The sequence below is a fragment of the Fistularia commersonii genome, chromosome 5, assembly GCF_037954325.1.
Source record: "Fistularia commersonii isolate RoL2024-O1a breed Wild chromosome 5, RoL_Fcom_v1.0, whole genome shotgun sequence".
Classification (NCBI taxonomy): Eukaryota; Metazoa; Chordata; class Actinopteri; order Syngnathiformes; family Fistulariidae; genus Fistularia; species Fistularia commersonii.
In genome coordinates this window covers 19580974-19599299 of record NC_141288.1, presented here as the reverse complement: position 1 = coordinate 19599299, position 18326 = coordinate 19580974, and the positions used below count along the sequence as shown (strand labels likewise).

Here is an 18326-nt window from a genome sequence, read left to right as displayed (position 1 = left end):
TGTTAGCGGACATGTAGCGCGCTAGCACGCAGAGCGAACGCCGGCGTTTGACACGTGAAGGAATCGAAACCGGCGTGTTTCCGAGTGAGGCTACGATTCCGAATTTCAGTCCAGCGAGTTTTATTAGTGGGTTACAACGTCCCGATCGCGGCCGACGTCCCCCGCCGTCGACGGTCGAGACAAGAAAAGAGCCGTGATCTCTCCGGTTACTTCTGCACTGCAATGCAAACAAACCCCCGACCTCCCGCCCCCAAAACAAAACAAAAAAAAAAAAAAAACATTCCCGCATTATCATCATCATACATTCACAGACCTTCATTAAATCCACTCTAAACCGGGACATCGTCGAATGCGACCGGAGAACCGACCGCAGCCGCGTCATCCGCTTCCAGCCGCTTCGCACGTGGAAACGCCCAAACTCACGTTCTGCACCCGTCGGTGAAAAATACACCGCCTGCAGATTCTCCGGGATTTCGGCGTATAAAAAAATACATTCATCTACCAGTTAATGTAACATCGCACTAGCTTTGGTTCATAAGGAGACATCTTTTGCTTGTTAAAATGTTAGAAGACAAGAGAGTGGCGTCCCCGCGAGGAGACGCGTCCCACAAAACCACATGCCGAGTCCTCGGAGGTCTGACCCGAGGAGGGGGCTCCGAAGACCAGGACTCCGACTCCGTGTCCAAATCATGTGGCTTGTGTCGCCCCCCGGTGGCCGATCCGGGTGGCGACACGTCACGGTCTGCAAATTTCACCACAGGCTCCGAAATTCCCCCCGCCGCCGCCGCCCGCCGCCCGCCCACGCCATCGTCATCACCGTCGGCAGCAGCATCATCACCCATGGCGATGTGGAGAATGGATGGATGGCACGATAAAATCTGAGCCAAAACCCATCAACTCTGGGAGACGAGAAGACTCCGCGGGACGCCGAAAACCGGCACCGCCCCCCCTTTGAAATCAGTTTAAAAAAAAAAAGGTTCATGACATCAGTTACGTGGACTAAAAATCACCTGAATCGCTGCTATTTTTGATGGATTCACACGACGCGCGGCGTTCAGTAGCGACCTCGATCGGACACGTTGACGCGCGCCGGAAAACACACCGGAGTAAGGCCATCGGACACGGAGAGAGCGCGGGTGCGGCGTCTGAGCATGCCCATGCACGGATTACTACATGTTTGCATTCGTTGGAACCCCGTGAGCCTCCTCTTCCTCCTTCGGGGGATAAAACACACATCTCCCGGCTTGCGTTTTGTCTTTTCGAATCGGGAAACTCCAGAGTGACCTGGACGATATTTGTGAGTGTGTATCAAGATGCAGAAAGGAAAATGAGGATGTAGGTTCTCCGTTCCAACATCTCGGCCAGCTTTCTCCTCGCTTGACCCCGGTGATGTTTTCTTGAAAAGCCGTCTGGGCTCGACGTCCGAACCGACGCCGCGCCTTCGGTGTCAAACGTAAATGCCTTCGGGGTTGAGGTTGCTCTGAAGGGCGCGGAGGTCGCTGGGCAGGAGACGCGACGAGCCGAGTCTTTTCAGAGAGCCGGAATCCACGTCTGCGGGGGAAAGAGGAGGCACGGGGAAGGTGATCCGCTCGGCGGGAATTCCGCGCCTGTACTTACTCACCATTTACCGTGATCTAATTTAATTTGAAAAAAAAAAAAAAAAAAAACAACTTCGGAGCTTTAAAATCGGAGCTTTAACACTCGATTAAAAATATTCATTTTAAATATTAACCGGGGATTTTGCTTTGAACTGGCTGTGTGCAGGATTTCATGGCTCTAGGTGATCTGGTCCATGTAATGGGGTTACAGATTTAAGCTGCAGCGGCTCAACAATCTTCATCACCGAGTGAGAAGTCTTGCCTGCGGTACCCCGAAGTGACCACAGGGGGGCGCTGTTTACACCTCCACATGGCAGATATGTGTCCTATGCAATGTCAACACGGACGTTGGAATTTTTAAAACAAGGTGACGCGCAGTGGTGGAGCGAATGCGTACCGTCGGCGATCTCTCCTGCGGGTTGAGCCGGCAGCACGGTGACCTTGGTGCCCGTCTGCTGGATGAACTGCTGCAGGTTGACCTGCCGGAGCTCTTTCGTCAGCTGCTCCAGCTCCTGCTCCTTCTCCTGTGACGGTAATAAAAAAAAAAAAAAAAGGCAATGAGGTCAACTTGCTGACTGCTGTTCCTCTCACTCCCCGGTTTTATAACATCCCGGAAATATGGTAAAAATCATCCTGTTAGCAGCTGAGACGCTTTCATATCTTGCAAAAGATTCCCCCCGCAAGTTATACAATACTGAACAAATCATGCAAGCTAGTCGCATGCTATGATATTTGCTGGGTAAACTGTGTGTGTGTGTGTCGCAGAGACACACCGATACACCAATTCCTATTTCAGCCGAGGTCACGGATCATTAAAGGATCCCCGCGAAAGTCGCGGCGCCTCAAAGTTAACTCTCCCGATGGTTACGCAACGGCCACGGAGGAAGATTGCGGACCGTACCGGGCCCCTCGCTAATCAGCCAAAGAATGCCCCCGGCCCGCCCCGAAGCCCGACTCTTTCAGCTTTTTCAATGCAAATGGTTTCCTTCCAGTGGTCATTCCGTCAACGCGCGTGAGAGATGCTCCCGGGCGACCGGGCTTCGGATCGCCGACCTGGAATCTCTTGCCGGACTGGCCCAGCGAGCGCTCCAGCGCCCTGCAGCAGCTCTCCAGCTGCGCCGTGTGTTGGCTTTGCATTTCCAGCTCCGCCCTCAGCTTCTCCAGCTGCGCTTGGACCTGAAACCCACAGCGCGCAGAGCAAAGAGCCGCGGGAGAAATGTCATCGTGTTTCAGTTAGGATGCTTTGCGTTCCGCTTTCAGAATATTAGGATGTTGGGGGAAACATCCGTGCGTTTTGTGAGATGAACAGATCGTACCTCGCCCTCCTGGACCTTCTGGTCGAGCTCGGCCTCCTGCTGCAGCCTCTCCTGCTCCAGGCCGGCCTCCATGCTCTGCATCACACAGGACAAATAAAAACCAACGTTGAGAAGGAGGAGCGACACAAAGACGTGACCGCTATTTATCTCTTCTTCTTCCTTTCCTCCGGGCTTCAGCCAATCACCTGCCTCCATCTAACCCTCCTCCTCTCTGCTCTTCCTCCAGATCTCCACCTTCTTCTTCTTCTTCTTTCGGCTTTTCCCGTCAGGGGTCGCCACAGCGAGTCAACTTTCTCCATCTAACCCTATTCTCTGTATCCTACTCTCTCACACCAACTACCTTCATACCTCCAGATCTCCACCATCCCTCCTTTATCCAAGTCCCAACCATCTCAGTCTGACTTGTATCTCAAGAAACTCACTCCTGATCCTCTTCATCCTCCTCACTCCATAAGAGGAACCTCCATATCTCCCGTCTCCTCGGTGTCTCCAACCAGGACCGGGCGGCTTTTCCGCCCGTCCACTCTCCGCCCGGTTCTCGCCATCGCTGGACCTCCTCGTCCTTCATCTCCCTCGCCCTTCCCTCCTCTTCTCACCTGAATGCGTAGCGAGGACTCTGAAAGCCTGGCCTCGCAGTCGCGCAGGCGTCCCTGCAGCTCCGCCAACTGTTGCCTCAGTTGTCTCTCGCTCTCCTGCTCGATCTGCAGCTCGTTCTGCCAGAACTCCTCCTCCTCCATCTCGGCGTCGTTCCTCCTCACCCGCTGCTCCAAAAGCAGCAGCTCCTCCTCCAGGTTTTCCTGGCAGAGAGAAGAAAATCACCTCCGTCCTCGTCTCCGGATAAGATCGCCGTCGCTTCGCTCACCTCCTCCGTCTCGCCGGCCGCCTCCTCCCAGTCCCGCAGATCGGCCTCGCAGCCCAGCAGGCGGCTGTCCAGCGCCTGGAGCTTGTCCCTCTGCAGCTGCACCAGGCGTCCCAGCTCCCCGGCGGGGCTCCCGGGCGCCGGCGATCCCCCGACGCCTCCCACCCTGCTCAGGCTCAGGCTCACGCCCTGCTGCCGGGCCTGTTTGGCTGGGACGGGTCGGATCGACGGCCTGATCAGGACGACGGCGATCGCGCCGAGAGGGCGATCGACGACGCGGGACTCTTACCTTCCGCGTCTCTGCTCCTTCCGAAGATGTCCCTCAGCCCTTTGGCGCCGCCGCTAAACGTCAGGGATTTGCGTTTGGGTTCCCTCCGTTTCAAGGAGCGGTCCGCCGCCGACGGACGCAGCTTGGCCAGTGGCGGCAGGCTCTGGCGGTAGAGGCCGCGCTCCGGGACGCGCGCCGGCCCGTCCGAAACGGGACGCTCGCTGACGGACGGGCCGGTTCGCTGGAGGATGAGCTGAACATCGCTGGCGTATTGACCCCACTTGTTGAGGGAGACCACGGGGTTTTCGTGGGGCGCCAAGTGGCGCTCCGTCTCCCGCCACTTCTCGATCAGCGTGTATCTGCCGGTGCGTCCTCGAAGAAAAAACAAACATTGGGGAATCACTCCAGGCGTTGAAAACGTCGCAATTGGAGACCCGCTACCGATTTGGACTCTAAGAATGTCATCTTAGCTGCTCGCCGAGCCGCCGTCCGCATCGAATGACTATCTCTTCAATGCTAACTTGCACAGATGCTTTGTCACAAATGACTGGGGAAACCAGGGACCACCAGAAGGCGTTTTCTGAGGGCAGCGGCGCTCCTGGCGCTCCTGACGCTCAGCAGATGTGTCCTGAGCCCGAATGCCTTCCTTCAAATCGTCATCTGCTTTCCAGCCTTGCTTGGATTCCTAGCAATTTTCCGCAGCAGACGCCATCCCTGCTCTGCTTCCGACCGTGGAAACCTTCCTTCCCAGCACCCTTTTAATCAAACCCCCAGTCAGTCGCTAGTTTACAAATTCAACAGATGTGGAGTTTTGTTGTTTTTTTTCCTTTAATTTCCCCCCAGATTATGATTTTAATCGTTGGAATGGATGACGGCATTGCTAAATGCAGCATGTAGCTTATATCCAAACATCAACAATATTAATAATACTTGCTACGTCCGCGACAAACAGCGATGATACCAGGATGTTGTACTCATTGACAAATATTCTGATCCATTATTAAAATTATTGAAAAATTCATTCACAGATTTGCAACATATACGACACATATAAACATCATATACCATCATTTACGGACGATAAGCCACTACTTTTACGCTCCGAACACTGCGGCTTAAACAACCATGTGGCTAATTTATGTTTTTTTTGGGCATATGCTTCCCCATCTTTCTTGAAACAGCCTTCCATCTTGTCTGTTGTTCTCTGACAAATGATTTATCATTTTTTTGTACTCTTTTGCACCGTGTTTCTCGGAGAAACGCTATTTCAGTGCTCTGTATGTGAGAACGTATGGAAGTATAAACAAGAAAGTTGACTCTGACACTGCGATCTAATGGGGGGACGTGGGAAATGTAGTTTATGGTCAATGCATGCATTTGACTTTTCATTTTTATTTTAAGACAATCAGACCTTTTAAAACGTTCTTGCGGGCCGCAAAAAGTGACGTGGCGGCCCGCATTTGGCCCGCGGACCTTGAGTTTGATGCATGTGATGTAGATATATTTTTCTTTGCTATTTTTTTTTTCATTTTGCCGTCTCTTTTTTTGTGGATGTCTTTTGCTGTCTATCAATTGTGTCTTTTATTCATATTTCTACTCATATTTATCGATCTTGTCATTGCCGTGTCATTGCTGTGCGCTCAATAGTCCGGAAATGACGGAAGACATTCAATCATTCATCCTTTTATTCACACTTTTGGAAATACTCCATTGCTTTGCTTTCGATGTATCAAACAACCTTTGACCTTTCGTCGGCCGCTCCTTAAACACCACCTTAAGCCGGTCCTTAAACACTCGCGTATTTAAGGACGCGTCTAAATCCCGGTTCGGGTGCGACGCCGTGATTCTGCTCAGACCTTCGCCAGCGGATGCGTGGAAACAAAATAAATCTCGGCAAACGGCGACCACGTCGGGAACCCGACGGCTCGGCGTGTGTGTGTGTGTGTGTGTGTGTGTGTGTGCTCAATGTAGATAAGGCCCCTTTCCGCACAGTAAGGGTCCTTGTAAAAATAAAAAATAAAAAAAGTGGGGCCACATTCATCACCGTAGCCATTCACATCAAAGTGTGCTGCCCCGGACAAAAGGCACACACACAACACAAAGGACAGCGAGGGCCATAATTCCTGTCGCACACACACACACACACACACACACACCGTCACCGCCATGGACAGCCATGAGAAAGTGGGAGAGCGGGGAAAACAGAGCGACGGCGTCGACCATTCAGGACGGCGTTGCTCAGTTTGAGCGGTGTTGAATGGAAGAGTGACGGGTCGACCGGGACGGCAGTTTGAATTTTGTTGTTAAAGAACGCGTCCATCGGAAAGCAAAAGCGACTCATCTGGCTCCTCGGAGCCTCCCGTCCGGGTGAAAATATCTCCGCGCCCTCGAGTCACTTTTCATTTCGGTGCAATTTATCATCACCGCCGTGTTTGACAAGCTGCCCGGCCAACATGGGACACGACTCACATCACACCCAGGACGGGAGGGGGGGGCGGCGATACACACTCGGCTGGAAGTTTTTAATAGAGATTTCATCATCGATGCGTTAAAATAGCCGAGGCCATGATGATACCGACTTGCTGACTCTTCTTTGGACATCCGGCTTCCTGTAGTTATATCTAATTACTGAAAATGTATATGTGAAAGGGTAAGGGTGGCGATGTTAATACCCGGCCCAGGCGTGGTCGTATGTCTCTAGCGTCCGACCCTGCCTTGTCTTTGAGAACAAATGACGAATGACCGAATGAACGGCTGGAGGAGATTCCCTCACCGATGGCCTGGGCCAGAGCGATGACCACCTCCTGGCAGGTGGTGAACTCTGTGACGCCGCACACGATGCGCTGCACCCCGTCCACCCACACTTTCAGCTCCATGGCCTTCATCCAGAGGCCTCCCCCTCAGTCCTCCACACCACCAGGGGGCGCCAAAGGGGTTCCACGGTCCATCCTGAAAGTTACAACTAAAAAAAAAAAAAAAAGACAAAAAAAAACCAGCGATCAGCTTTGGAAGGGTTATTTATGTGTACAGTCTGCTTGGAAAATTTCAACAGGACTGACCTACTTATGGACAAACGAAAGAAATAAAGCTGCTTTTAACATCTGGCTGCTCCGGACTGAGAATATATCAGTTTAAGAGCCAAACGTTCACGCAGGTGTACAAAAACGGGACCGAAAAAGACACTTCATAGCTCGCATTCAAAATTAATGCTTCAAATGCACCTATGATAACTGACTGCAAGGCCAAGAAAAAAAGAAAAATGTGGATAAAAGTGTCATGGAAATGCATCCTTTTTTCAAAATAAAGCTAAAAATGACAGCGAGTCCACCTGAGGGACAGCGGGTGTTAGAGTCGGAGAATAGAAGGACGCAATATATATATAAAAAAAAAAAGAATAAAAAATAAATAAGAATGAAATAAAATTAATTAGTTAATTACTAAATTAATAAGGTAACTAAAAAAAAAAATTGAAAAAAAAAATTTTTTTTAAAGGATGTGTGTATGTGTATAAATAAATTACTGTAAAGAAATGTGCAAATTGTAAGTAAGCTCGGAAACATTCTAGTCGTTCTGTTGCGTTAGAATGGAGATGCATTTCCACTATTTTATGACAGGAGACGTCCCAGCCTGTCATTTAATGACGAAAATAATCGGGCGATATCGACAGACGTCCTCGTATCCGGGCCCGATTCCAGTCTGCCGCGCAGGACTCGCACACTCTGTCGGGTATTTACTCGTCGGAAAGCTTTCATTAAAATCCGGATAAAACTGTGCACTGGAGGCTTCGCAGCTTCCTGCAGGAGGCGGTTTCCTGTATTTCTAATGGCCGCCTGACACGGTTTTCAGGAAGGCTTCCAGGCGGAGCGAGGGACGTTTCAAAGCGCTGATGCAAGCACCTCGGACGTGCGCTCCCTTGCATCCTTGACTTCCATCCTGCCTCTCGTCATCACCCGGCTCTTTAACTACCGGGGCATCTGGTCGCTCTGTGCTCGGGAAAAGGGCGATTTACAACCGGACGGCAGATACCGGAGGGCTCGTCTGGGCCCAGAATGCGTCTCGGAGACGGCGGGTGGGGTGGGAACGGGGAAAAAAACGGAAAGAAAAAGCGTAAGAATAGGCTGAGGGATCAGGGGGGGGTGAACAAAGCAGAGGAGGTGAATAGAGGGAGGAGATGACGCAGCCTGGAAGAAGAAGCGATGGAATGAAAGGAAATCCCAGTCTGAATGAAATGCCAAGAACAAACCAGACTTAATACCTGTGGCGATACATGAACATACTGGATATTATCATAAGTAGTACTCCAAGAGCAGCGGGCTTGTTGACAAAACGTCTGCGAGCTGATTCGAGACGGCCGGATCCCGGCGGATGACGCAACGACGTGCTTCATTTTCACAACCGGGACCAAAACGTTGAAAGGCGGCGTTCATTCAGCGACCAGCGATTACACGGCGGTATTATCCGGGCGCTGTTTGCACAAGATTGTACACCCGAAACCCGCCCTGCTGTCTCTATCACACACATTTAAGGATGCGCAGCTGCGCAAATGTGCTAAATCACGGCAGAGTCGTCTTTAAAATCAAACCCCAAACCGCCCATGAGAGAGCATTTGAGATTTACAGACGCTAAATCCTTGCAAACTCAACGTGGGCGTCCTTCTGCCTCGACCAAACTCGGGGAAATGGAGGATGAGGGTCGGGAGACACGAATGAGCTATTACCGCTAATACCATTAGCACTGACAGCTACATGCTAGTAGCTAACATAAGATAAGATAAGAACAACTTTATTAATCCCGAAGGGAATTGTTGTGCCAGAGTTACAGAAAATATAACAGTAATAAATAATAAAAAGAAAAAGGCAGAATTAGAAATAAAAATAAACTATAAACTATAAAGTGTCTCAGTGAAACTATAAAGTGTCTTAGTAAACAAGTGATAAAACTATAAGTGTCTTAGTAACAAGTGAGGTAAGGAGTGCACAATAGTATGATAAAAGGAAAAATTGTAATGTAGCTGTTATGAAATGAAATATTGCACAGTTCTGAATATTGCACAGTGAAATGAAATATTGCACAGTTTTTTGTTTTTTTTTTTAGGTTAAAGATAGGTTTTTATGGTTGTCGTCGGCTGAATGGAGAGGAATTAAAAAGTCTGATCGCCTCAGGGAGGAAAGACCTGATACGATAAAAGCTTTACGATCCTGTCGGACGCCATCGAGACGGAAGATCCGAGGTTACTGTCACGCGCCTGAGGTTGGGAGAGGTGCATTATGGGATATCGCTCAGCAGAGTAACCCCCTGGTAGCATCACTAGCGGCTAGCCTAGCACTGTCAAGCAGAGAAGCAAAAAGCGCCGCGGCCGAGATACAAAGCACTTACGCGGATGCCGAGACGCTCAGCCGGGAACGGCGTGGGTTGACTCGCCGACTAGACGTTCCGAGGTCCGCGCCGATACAATCGAGAGTCATAAGAAACACTTCACCGCCACGCTCGGCGCAGCCTTGCAGCTCCGTCGAAGACGGTGAGGTCGAAAGGTAGCGGCGGTGAGGCCGGAGGCCAACCCGCCGCCTCCTCTTGCGTGGTCTGCTGTTGTAAATGTTCAATTCCTTGATGAAGAAATCACTCCCCTCACACAAAGAGCCCTCCCACACACGCTAGCAGGTACCCGCTTTTATCAGAAGCGGCATAGGAGCCATAGGAGGCAGGCAGCTGCTGCGGGCAGATGTCGATGTGCTTTTAGCGGAAAAGCGCGAGCCTCTAAAGGGTTTTTTTTTTTAAATTTCCTTTCATCTTCCATGATGAAAAGACACATGAAGCCGCGGAGGCACCGCCCCGCAATGTTGCGGTTGCTGGTTCCGGGCGAAAGAAATCGGAGTTTGCGAGTAGTTGGGTTGTCGGGACGACGCGGCCGCAGCAGAGATTAATCCGACCCCCGGATGAAACTGTTTAACACAAGTTGTGGGCGTCTGCACCGGCGCACAAAGTGCATTTATCTGCAAACCACCTCGGTCTGACTTTGTCCCCAGAACATCTAACGCGACGGACCTCCGTCCTCTACTTCTACTCTGTCCTTCTCTTTCGCACCACTTAAAATTTCTGCATTAAACGACGAAGCCTTTTACAAAGAATCCACAGCTCCGGTTCCTTCAAACATCATAATAAGAGCAAATAAAAAGCCTGTATGAAGTTATTAAAATGCACAATATTGCACCATTGCAGTATTTTAAAGCTTGGTAGGAAACTTGTGAAGACGAGTTGAACCGTCGCCCGGCATGGAATTCATCTCATCACACACACACACACACACACACGCATACATATGCAAGGGCAGTATGTCTTCATTATACCCGTTTGTTTATATGTCCTTGTATAGCATATCATCACAGGGGTACTGCTCCACAAAGAAAATCTTTCTCGGTAAAAATAGTTATCTTCATTCCACCTTCTGCATCTTATTTTGCAAAACAACTATTTCCGCCTCAGCCTTACTCTGTCGTTCCGTTCCACACATCGGCTACCACGAGCTCGCCCTTGACGAAAAATGGGCCGGAAGCAAAAGCCGCTGGAGAGCGATGAGACCAAAAAGCGTTGCAAACAGCCAGCAAAAAGAAAGCTGAACTTAAAAAGAAAATATTAAGATTCCTACCTAAGTTACTGGTTCATCGCAACAGCTGCTCCTACACAAGCTACATGCCCGCTATGCATTATTTGTGGTGTACAGCTAGCTAGTGAACTGACAAAAATAATTTACTAATTATTTGAACCCCTGCGCCTCTAACTGGTCCATGGAAACATTTTCATGCGTAAAACTGGTCCCCGGTTCAAAAAAAGTCGGGTACAGCTGTTTTATAATGAATGGTTTCCGCTTGAACGTCGGCTTATTTTTCCCTTACAATTTGGAATGACGTGGAGGTATTGTATTTGACTCGGCTGCAGCAGGAATAGAATTGTGAATTCATCTAGATGAACATGAATCTGACCCAAATACAAAGGGCTGTTGGTCCACGGTGCAACCCTGCAAAGCGCATGCGAAATCTGGAAGTGGGACGAACACGGCGGGGAGGAAATGTCCTAAATCTGAGAAAAGAAGGATCCGACGTGGCGAAAGGTCAGTTTCCACCGTTTCGGCTCAGGACTCGTCGCTGTCGTCCTCCAGCTTCTCGCGCCGGCGCTCCGACGACACGCTCGGCGAGGTGTGTTTCCTTGTGGAAACCGCCTTCGATTTCCTTTACCCGGCTAATAACCTCCAGCCCTTGAATCGCCGCGGCTCGGCGCTCTCCATCGCGCTCGTTTTCCTCCCAGCTTTCATCTCCAATCCAGTTACTTTGAAGCCGCGGCGAGCGTGAATGAATAAATCATACGAGCGGCGCGGCGGGTAAACACAAATTAGCATGTCACAACACGCCTGCTCTATTTTTTTTTTGCGTCAGCTTCGTCTTCAGACGGGAGTTCCGGCGTTCAGCCGCCGTCGCTGCCGGAAAGTTGCTTTTCCATGCGTCACTGTTTCGGGTTCAACAATGTTTATATTAAATAACATACCGGAGTGCCCTCAGCGCACACATATTAGGTTAGCAAGAAGCTCCCTGGCAATTCCTTTCTGCGTGGAGTCTCCATGTTCCTCCAGGCTCCTCCCAACAGTCCAAACACATGCAAGAGGTTCATTGGAGACCCAAAGGTGTCCAGATTTGTGGGTGACAGGATCAATACTTGTATGTCTCTGTTTGACGTGTGAATGAGAGGGCGAATAGGGGATTCTGCAGGATAAACCGTATGTGAAATGACTGAATGAAACGTCTTATTTTCACCCCCCCCCCCCCCCCCCCCCCCCGTGTAGCCGCTCACAATAAATTGCGCAGCTTCTGCAAATCTGATCCCCTTCCATGTGGGCTTAAAGGGGGGGTGTTGGCAAACAGTGAATGGTTAGAATGAAGTTTTCATCCGTCAGCTAATTTTGCTAGCTTAGAAGGAGCCTTTTATATCTGCAAATAAACAGTTTTTACAGACTCCCGAGGCACCGTTTTATGGCTGCACCTCTGAATCGCACACCAGGCACCGCGTTTCTGCAGCTCGTGAAGGCAGCAAGAGACACTTCCCCACTGGGGGGGGGGGGATATAGTAAAACAACAAAACACCATGGAGCCAATCTCCGCCGTGCAGAGGACGGTTATTGTGAGGCCGGGCCTTCATGTCGTCTCTGGTGTGACTCCCGGCTCCCCTCCAACACGTCGGGACGCGACCCTAAAGCCAAGCTATAAAACCTTACGGCGTATTTTACCACCTCGCCGCTTCCGTGTTTGTTTCCGATTGGCTGGTGAGGTGAAGCGGGACGCGCCGGGGGAACAAAACGCAAATGCGTACGCGTCGACTAGCAGACTTCCCGACTTTGCAACAAAAGTGACGAGAGAGCTTGTCGTCGTGGAGACGAAGAAAAAAAAAAACGTCACGTCTCAAGTGGGAATGTTGGGAAAACCAAATTAATCACGATTTCGTGCCGGATACGTAAGAAGAGAATGAGCTTCACTCTTGGGAAAAATGCCTTTTAGAATAGAAGCTGTTAGCACTAAAGAGATGGCGCTAATAAATAACGCGCTAATAAATAATGGCGCTAATAAATAATAAATGGCGCTAATGGGAAATGCACGTGTTGTTTAGGACCACGTCATAAAATCAGCAAACCGCGGCAGAGGAGGAAAAAAGCTCGTCGCGATCCGTATGAATCCGTCACGACCAGATTTTAGGCGACCGTCGGGTTTTTCGGACACGAGTATCGTGTTGTCTTATGAACCGCCGAGCTAATCTTAGTCGTAACTCCGGTCCGCCTCCCGAAGCTCCATTCTCGGGATGCCACAGGAAGGCAGAGTCAGAGTGGCGAGTCGGTATTTCATCTCCTGGAGACGGGAGATCTGCAGGAGACACCGACTTCAGAGAACACAGGAAAAAAAGACATTTCTCCCTTTCACTTATTAAAGATCTGCCTTCTTTCAAACACAATGAAAACGTGTGACATGTGGTTCTGAAAGTACCCCAAAAAAAAAAAAACAACAAACTCTTTCAGCACCTTCCGGAAATCCTGACCTACTTACTCGGGGAGTAAAGTTTGCAGCGAGTGGTTTCGTGCAGATCGTCCGGCTGCAGTTTGGAGGAAGGAAAAAAGTCCCACACAACATGAAACGGGAGATTTGTGGATTATTTGAGAAGAATTCAGGAGTACGCGTAGTACTTTTGAGCACCGCGACATGTTTTTTTTTTGTTTTGTATTTGCTTCTCTGCGGCCGAGAGCTCTGAATTCCTAAACGCTTCCGAATGATCCGCATGGAAAAGAAAGTCGTGTCGAATTTCATTTATACGGCACAAATAACACAGTTGTCTGGTGACTCTTTCCATGTAGAGCAGGTCTGGACCACGATCTTTGACACGATCTACGCGAGGTTCTCCTAGTAGCAAGAGCCTGGCGACGGCGGCAGGAGATCCAAACTCAGCCAGGGCGGCTTTCTGCCTCGACCGGGTCAAGAGATTGAGAGCAAGAGTGTGATGGAGGCAGAAGGGTTGAGGGTAGGATCAATGATATATGGCGAGTAATGCTAGTGGGCGCTAGCAGCTCCATGCTAATAGCTTCTTCTTCTTCTCCTTTCGGCTTTTCCCTTCAGGGGTCGCACCAACGAATCAACCATCTCCATCTAACCCTATTCTCTGTATCCGCCTCTCGCACACCAACAAACTACATATCCGCCCTCAATACGTCCATGAAGCCTCTCTTTGGTCTTCCTCCAGACCTCCAATTCCAGCATCCGTCTGCCAATATATTGCCTCTCCAACCATCTCGGTCTGGCGTCTCCGGCCTTTTCTCCAAAATATCAAACATGTGTTGTTCCTCTTATGGACTCATTCCTGGTCCGACCCAACCCGGTCACTCCCAGAGAGAACCTTAGCATCTTTATCTCTGCAACCTCCCGCTCCGCCTCCTGTCTTTTGGTCATTGTGACTGCTTCTGTTTGTTTCTGCCTGTTACTGTCTTGTACACCTTTCCTTTCATTCTGGCTGATAGTCTTCTATCTCCTTTCCAGAGCACATCTCCACCTCTTTAGATATTCCTCATCCTGTTCCCGTCATCTGCAAATATCATGGTTCATGGAGATTCCTGTGGAGCCTCATCTGTCCATCACCACTGCAATCAAGAGGGGACTCAAAGCTGATCCCTGATGAAGTCCCAAATCCACCTTAAACTTCTCTGACACCCCTACAGCACACCTCACCACTGTCTCACAGCGAGCATACATGTCCTGCGCCAGTCTAACATACTTCTCTGCTACTCCAGACTTACTCATACATGCTAATAGATAACATGATACAATAATAGCTTTAATATTCATAAAATAAGTAACAACGGTGGACGCCTGGTGGGTTAAGCCTACCTTCTACCGGGCAGAATTTGTCCAGCTCAACGTGGGCGGCCTTCTGCCTCGACCCCCAGAGAGCAGGAAACATGAAAACCGTGGCGTTTTTAAAAATCCACAGCGCCCTCGTTCCATCTCAGACCTGTAAACGAGTCGCTCAATTAAACTCTGAAGTACCCCTGGCCTACAATCGGACCCCCGGCCCCGAAGATTAACCGCAGCTCCGCTCACCAACTGTGAAACCCGGCGAAGAATACGATTTTAACAGCTCAACGCCGGGATGCAACCCTGGGCCCGGTTTTTAAACGCGCAAGGAGGAGGACGCGGCGGCGGGGGGTCCACCGACACAAGCACAGCACAGACAAAAGCCGCCGAGTGTGTGCGCGAATGTGTGTGCGCGCCCACATGGCTCGGGGCATGACTGGATGCAAACAATCCGTCACCATGGCGACACAGCTCCGGCTTTGTCCCGGCCTTACACAGATGACTGAATTGATTGGAGGGCACGGTCTGGGAAAGTAGACCAAACAATCGCTGACAATTAAGAAGCAGCCAGTGCTTTCCTGTCACTTCATCTTTGTTTGCTACAAACGGGCTGCGAGAAAACACCGAGGTGTGCGCGGCGGCAGGGTTTCTAACTCGGGATTAGCCGGCGGGGGGGTTAAACACACTCAAGACGGCGCCGCCGGTGGAGATTAACCAAGAGGTCGAGCCACAGCGGTCATACGCTTCGGCTGGCCTCCGACAGAGGAAAGACAACTTGGTGTCGGGTGGAAGCTGAGCGTTCGGGGGTTCCCGTGCAGACGTGAACCTCCAAACCCGCAACGACAAACGAGAACTTCACCAAGAGATCCAAGAAAACCGCGGCTGCTTCCACCTCTGCCTTCTCCACCTTCCCTTTCACTTCACGTTGCTCTGGACTGGTGAACCACCTTCTCATTCACACACATGTATTCCAGCTTTCCGCCGCTAACCTTCGCTCCTCCACCTTGTTCCGCGCCTCCGAGTCGAACCAACGGGGGAACGTTCGTGTCAGCAGTTGCTTCAATAAAGAAGGAGAATCGAATTAGAGCTCGTCCCTCGGAAACCCCGCCGCTCTCCGATGGAGACGTTCCCACACGACCTTGTGATTTTTCTCTCTTCTTCCCCCTTCCCGTCTAGGACGACCAGATTAGCATGCCGTATTCTGCAGACCATAAGACGCAAAGCATTATAAGGCGCAATATCGATGAACGGGTCTATTTTCATCCATAATTTAACAAACGATATACGAAGCGAAACAAAAACAGTCCGTTTAGTCCAACTTCATTCATCTTTTCAAACTCAGTTTGTTTACTTTACTTGAGTCAGTTAGCACAACTACAATTCATGCATATGGTGCACGGACCATTTTTAAGAAAACATAAGGATTTCAAAATCCTATCATCTGGTCTGTTGTTTTTTAAATTCAAAAGCGCTGGGTTTTTTAATCCTGCTGTTTCCCATTAACGCAGCGACGGAATAGCGAATAACATGGATTTAATCCAGGTATTTTCGCGATATTCCCTGCCGGAAATGTCGCCCCGTCTCAAAAGTTAAAACTAACCAGCTTGGCGGGAGACAATAAGCCTTTAACCCCCATCAGGCTTTGAGTTTAGGAGGTGCAGGTCGGGGTCAGAGGGGGGGTCGGGGGCTCGTAAAGATCTGGATTAGCTCTTTTTGTTTTGCAAAACCATTCAAAAACAGGTGGAAGGACGGTGCCGTAAGGCGCCGAGGTCACGCCGGCAGGTGGATTAAAGAAATCCCTCTATATTTTTAGCCGCGTTTCGTTCCCAGGGTGAAACCAAGCGGTCTTCTGAGATCTATCGGAGATCTTTCTCCGGCGCTTTGACCTGGAACGAGCCACCGACAAACTCGGTGAAACAAACACCCGGACGGTTGTCTTGGTCGAATAATCGTTTGACGTTGGAAATACATTTGTCCGGGGGTCCGCGGGAACAGGTTTCCACGACGACCCTGGCTTCCCCTTGTGATTTGGAAGGGAAGGGAACTTGTTTTGGGCTTTTTTTCCCGCCTTCTCGCTAAACTTCCGCCGATCGGACCTTCCACGCGCTCCCCCGAAGGTCCTCCCGTCCCGTGGATCCGCTCCGCTCGGTCCGCTCTGATTAAAAGCCCTGCTGAGCGGGATCTGTGACGGCTCGCCTCCATTAGGAGATTCATCGCCGCAGGGCTCAGCACCTCCACTCACTCAGTGACCCCACACACACACACACACACACACACACACACACTTCCTGCCGGCTCGTGGATCAGATCGCCACGTTCCGAACTACGAGCCGGATTCCGAACCTCCGTCGGGAATAAAGTTAATCGGGTGATGGATAAGATTCCCGGGCGGCGGCGATGAAGAGGATGAGGAGGAGTTGTCAGTAAATCCTGCATGGAGGGATTGAGGCCTGATTGGAAAGAAAACAAAACAAACATACCTCTCTGGGACGCAGCTCTCCGTGTGTGTGTGTGTGTGTGTGTGTGTGAGAGAGAGAGAGAGATAGAAGTGTGTGTGTGTCTTCAGTTTCTGCCTCCCCACGGTGGAAATCCTCCCGTCAGTCCGCTCGTCGGGCCACTAGCGGCGGATCCTGCGCGCTGCGTCGATCCGCATCCCGGCGCGTCCCCGCGTCTCCCCGCCGTGCGTGAACGTAAACACGCGTCAGTCCGCGGTTCGGACATCCGACTCCCCGCCTCCCGCCTCCCGCCTCCCCCCCGGCCGGTCCGCTCACACCGGAGAGGCAGCCCGGGGAGCCCGGGGAGGACATGCGGGCGGAGGCGGGACCCCGCAAGGCATGGCGGGGCCTTAAAGCTGCAACGCACCGGCCGTGCGGGAGGAGGGATGCGGGACGCGCCGCGAGCACGTGGACTTGGACCAAAACACGCGTGGGGTGGTGCGTGTGCGTGTACGTGTGCGGAAGGAGGTCGTGTTGTTTTTTTTTTTTCACCTCTTTTGATAATTAGCAGTAAAAATACCTTCATGTCACAAGATGCCTTTTTTTAAACATTGTTTTCATTAAATAAATGGATTATTTCTATGAATTAATTTTAAGGAAGAAATTAAAAGTCAGAGCTGATGTGGCACTTTTTGTGCTTTAAATGGGTTGTGAAATTTTACAAACCAATGTAAATAACATCTGCTGAGTGTAGTTGTTTCTGGTGCTAAGTTACTACCTTGTGCGCGCAAGATAGTTAATTTGTTCCCACAAGTTACGGTTTCTCCCTCAAAATTACTCACTCATTCACCCTCTCCCTCACAGATCATCTTTCACTTTATTTAACATCCCCCGAGTGACTCTTTTGGTGCTAAAGTACAATTTACTATCTCGTGCGCACAAGATAGTGAATTTGTTCCCACAAAATATGGTTTTGCAATAATAAAACTACTCTGTCATTCATTCACTCATTCACACATCATACAGGCGTACAAACATTCACCTTCTCACTCGCAAGTCATATGGGCAGACAGCCATCCTCCTGTTTTCTGTCTTAGCTCTCATTATGGGATGTTATGGGATATTATGGGATGCCGTTTGTTGAGACGGACAACCTCCACATTCTATTACGCCCTCACTGAGAACGTAATGACTTTCTCCTTCGCCTGCTGGTTCAATTCCATCGCCCAACACCCAACAATGACCTGGAGCACTGCTCATGATATATTTATTATATAAACGCAGAAAGAGCTTACTTGCAGTTTGTACATTTCTGTACAGTAATTTATTTATACATATTTATTTATAGATATTTATTTATTTAGAATAAATATTATTTATTTTTATATTATTATTATTATTTTTATTATATTTTTATTACTTATTTTATTTTAATTTAATTTTATATTATTTATCTGATGTTCACGATTTGATG

The 18326-nt window shown here is 49.9% G+C and overlaps 1 protein-coding gene across 3 annotated transcripts; it reads right to left on the bottom strand.

Moving 5' to 3' along the window:
* Positions 1–103: 103 nt before the first annotated feature.
* rassf8b (Ras association domain family member 8b) lies at positions 104–17236 on the bottom strand. Of its 3 annotated transcripts, none has more exons than XM_086147180.1 (9): positions 16898–17236; positions 6815–7003; positions 4063–4413; positions 3777–3982; positions 3511–3711; positions 2915–2989; positions 2652–2774; positions 1996–2122; positions 104–1551 (listed from the first exon to the last, which is right to left on the bottom strand). In XM_086147180.1, the coding sequence occupies exons 2-9, from the start codon at positions 6924–6926 to the stop codon at positions 1448–1450; spliced, it is 1299 nt and encodes a 432-aa protein (XP_086003306.1). In that variant the 5' UTR covers positions 6927–7003; positions 16898–17236; the 3' UTR covers positions 104–1447. The 3 variants fall into 3 exon arrangements, with proteins under 3 accessions (XP_086003306.1, XP_086003307.1, XP_086003308.1); XM_086147181.1 differs by lacking the exon at positions 16898–17236 and adding an exon at positions 9418–9672; XM_086147182.1 differs by lacking the exon at positions 16898–17236 and adding an exon at positions 7938–7954.
* Between the last annotated feature and the right edge of the window lie 1090 nt (positions 17237–18326).

Excerpts from the sequence above, each read along its gene's own strand:
- rassf8b (XM_086147180.1), bottom strand. The coding sequence starts at position 6,926 with ATGAAGGCCATGGAGCTGAAAGTGTGGGTGGACGGGGTGCAGCGCATC. Across the intron at positions 2,990-3,510 it reads AGTCCTCGCTACGCATTCAG|AGCATGGAGGCCGGCCTGGA; the intron begins GTGAGAAGAGGA and ends TGTGTGATGCAG. Across the intron at positions 2,123-2,651 it reads AGTCCGGCAAGAGATTCCAG|GAGAAGGAGCAGGAGCTGGA; the intron begins GTCGGCGATCCG and ends TTACCGTCACAG.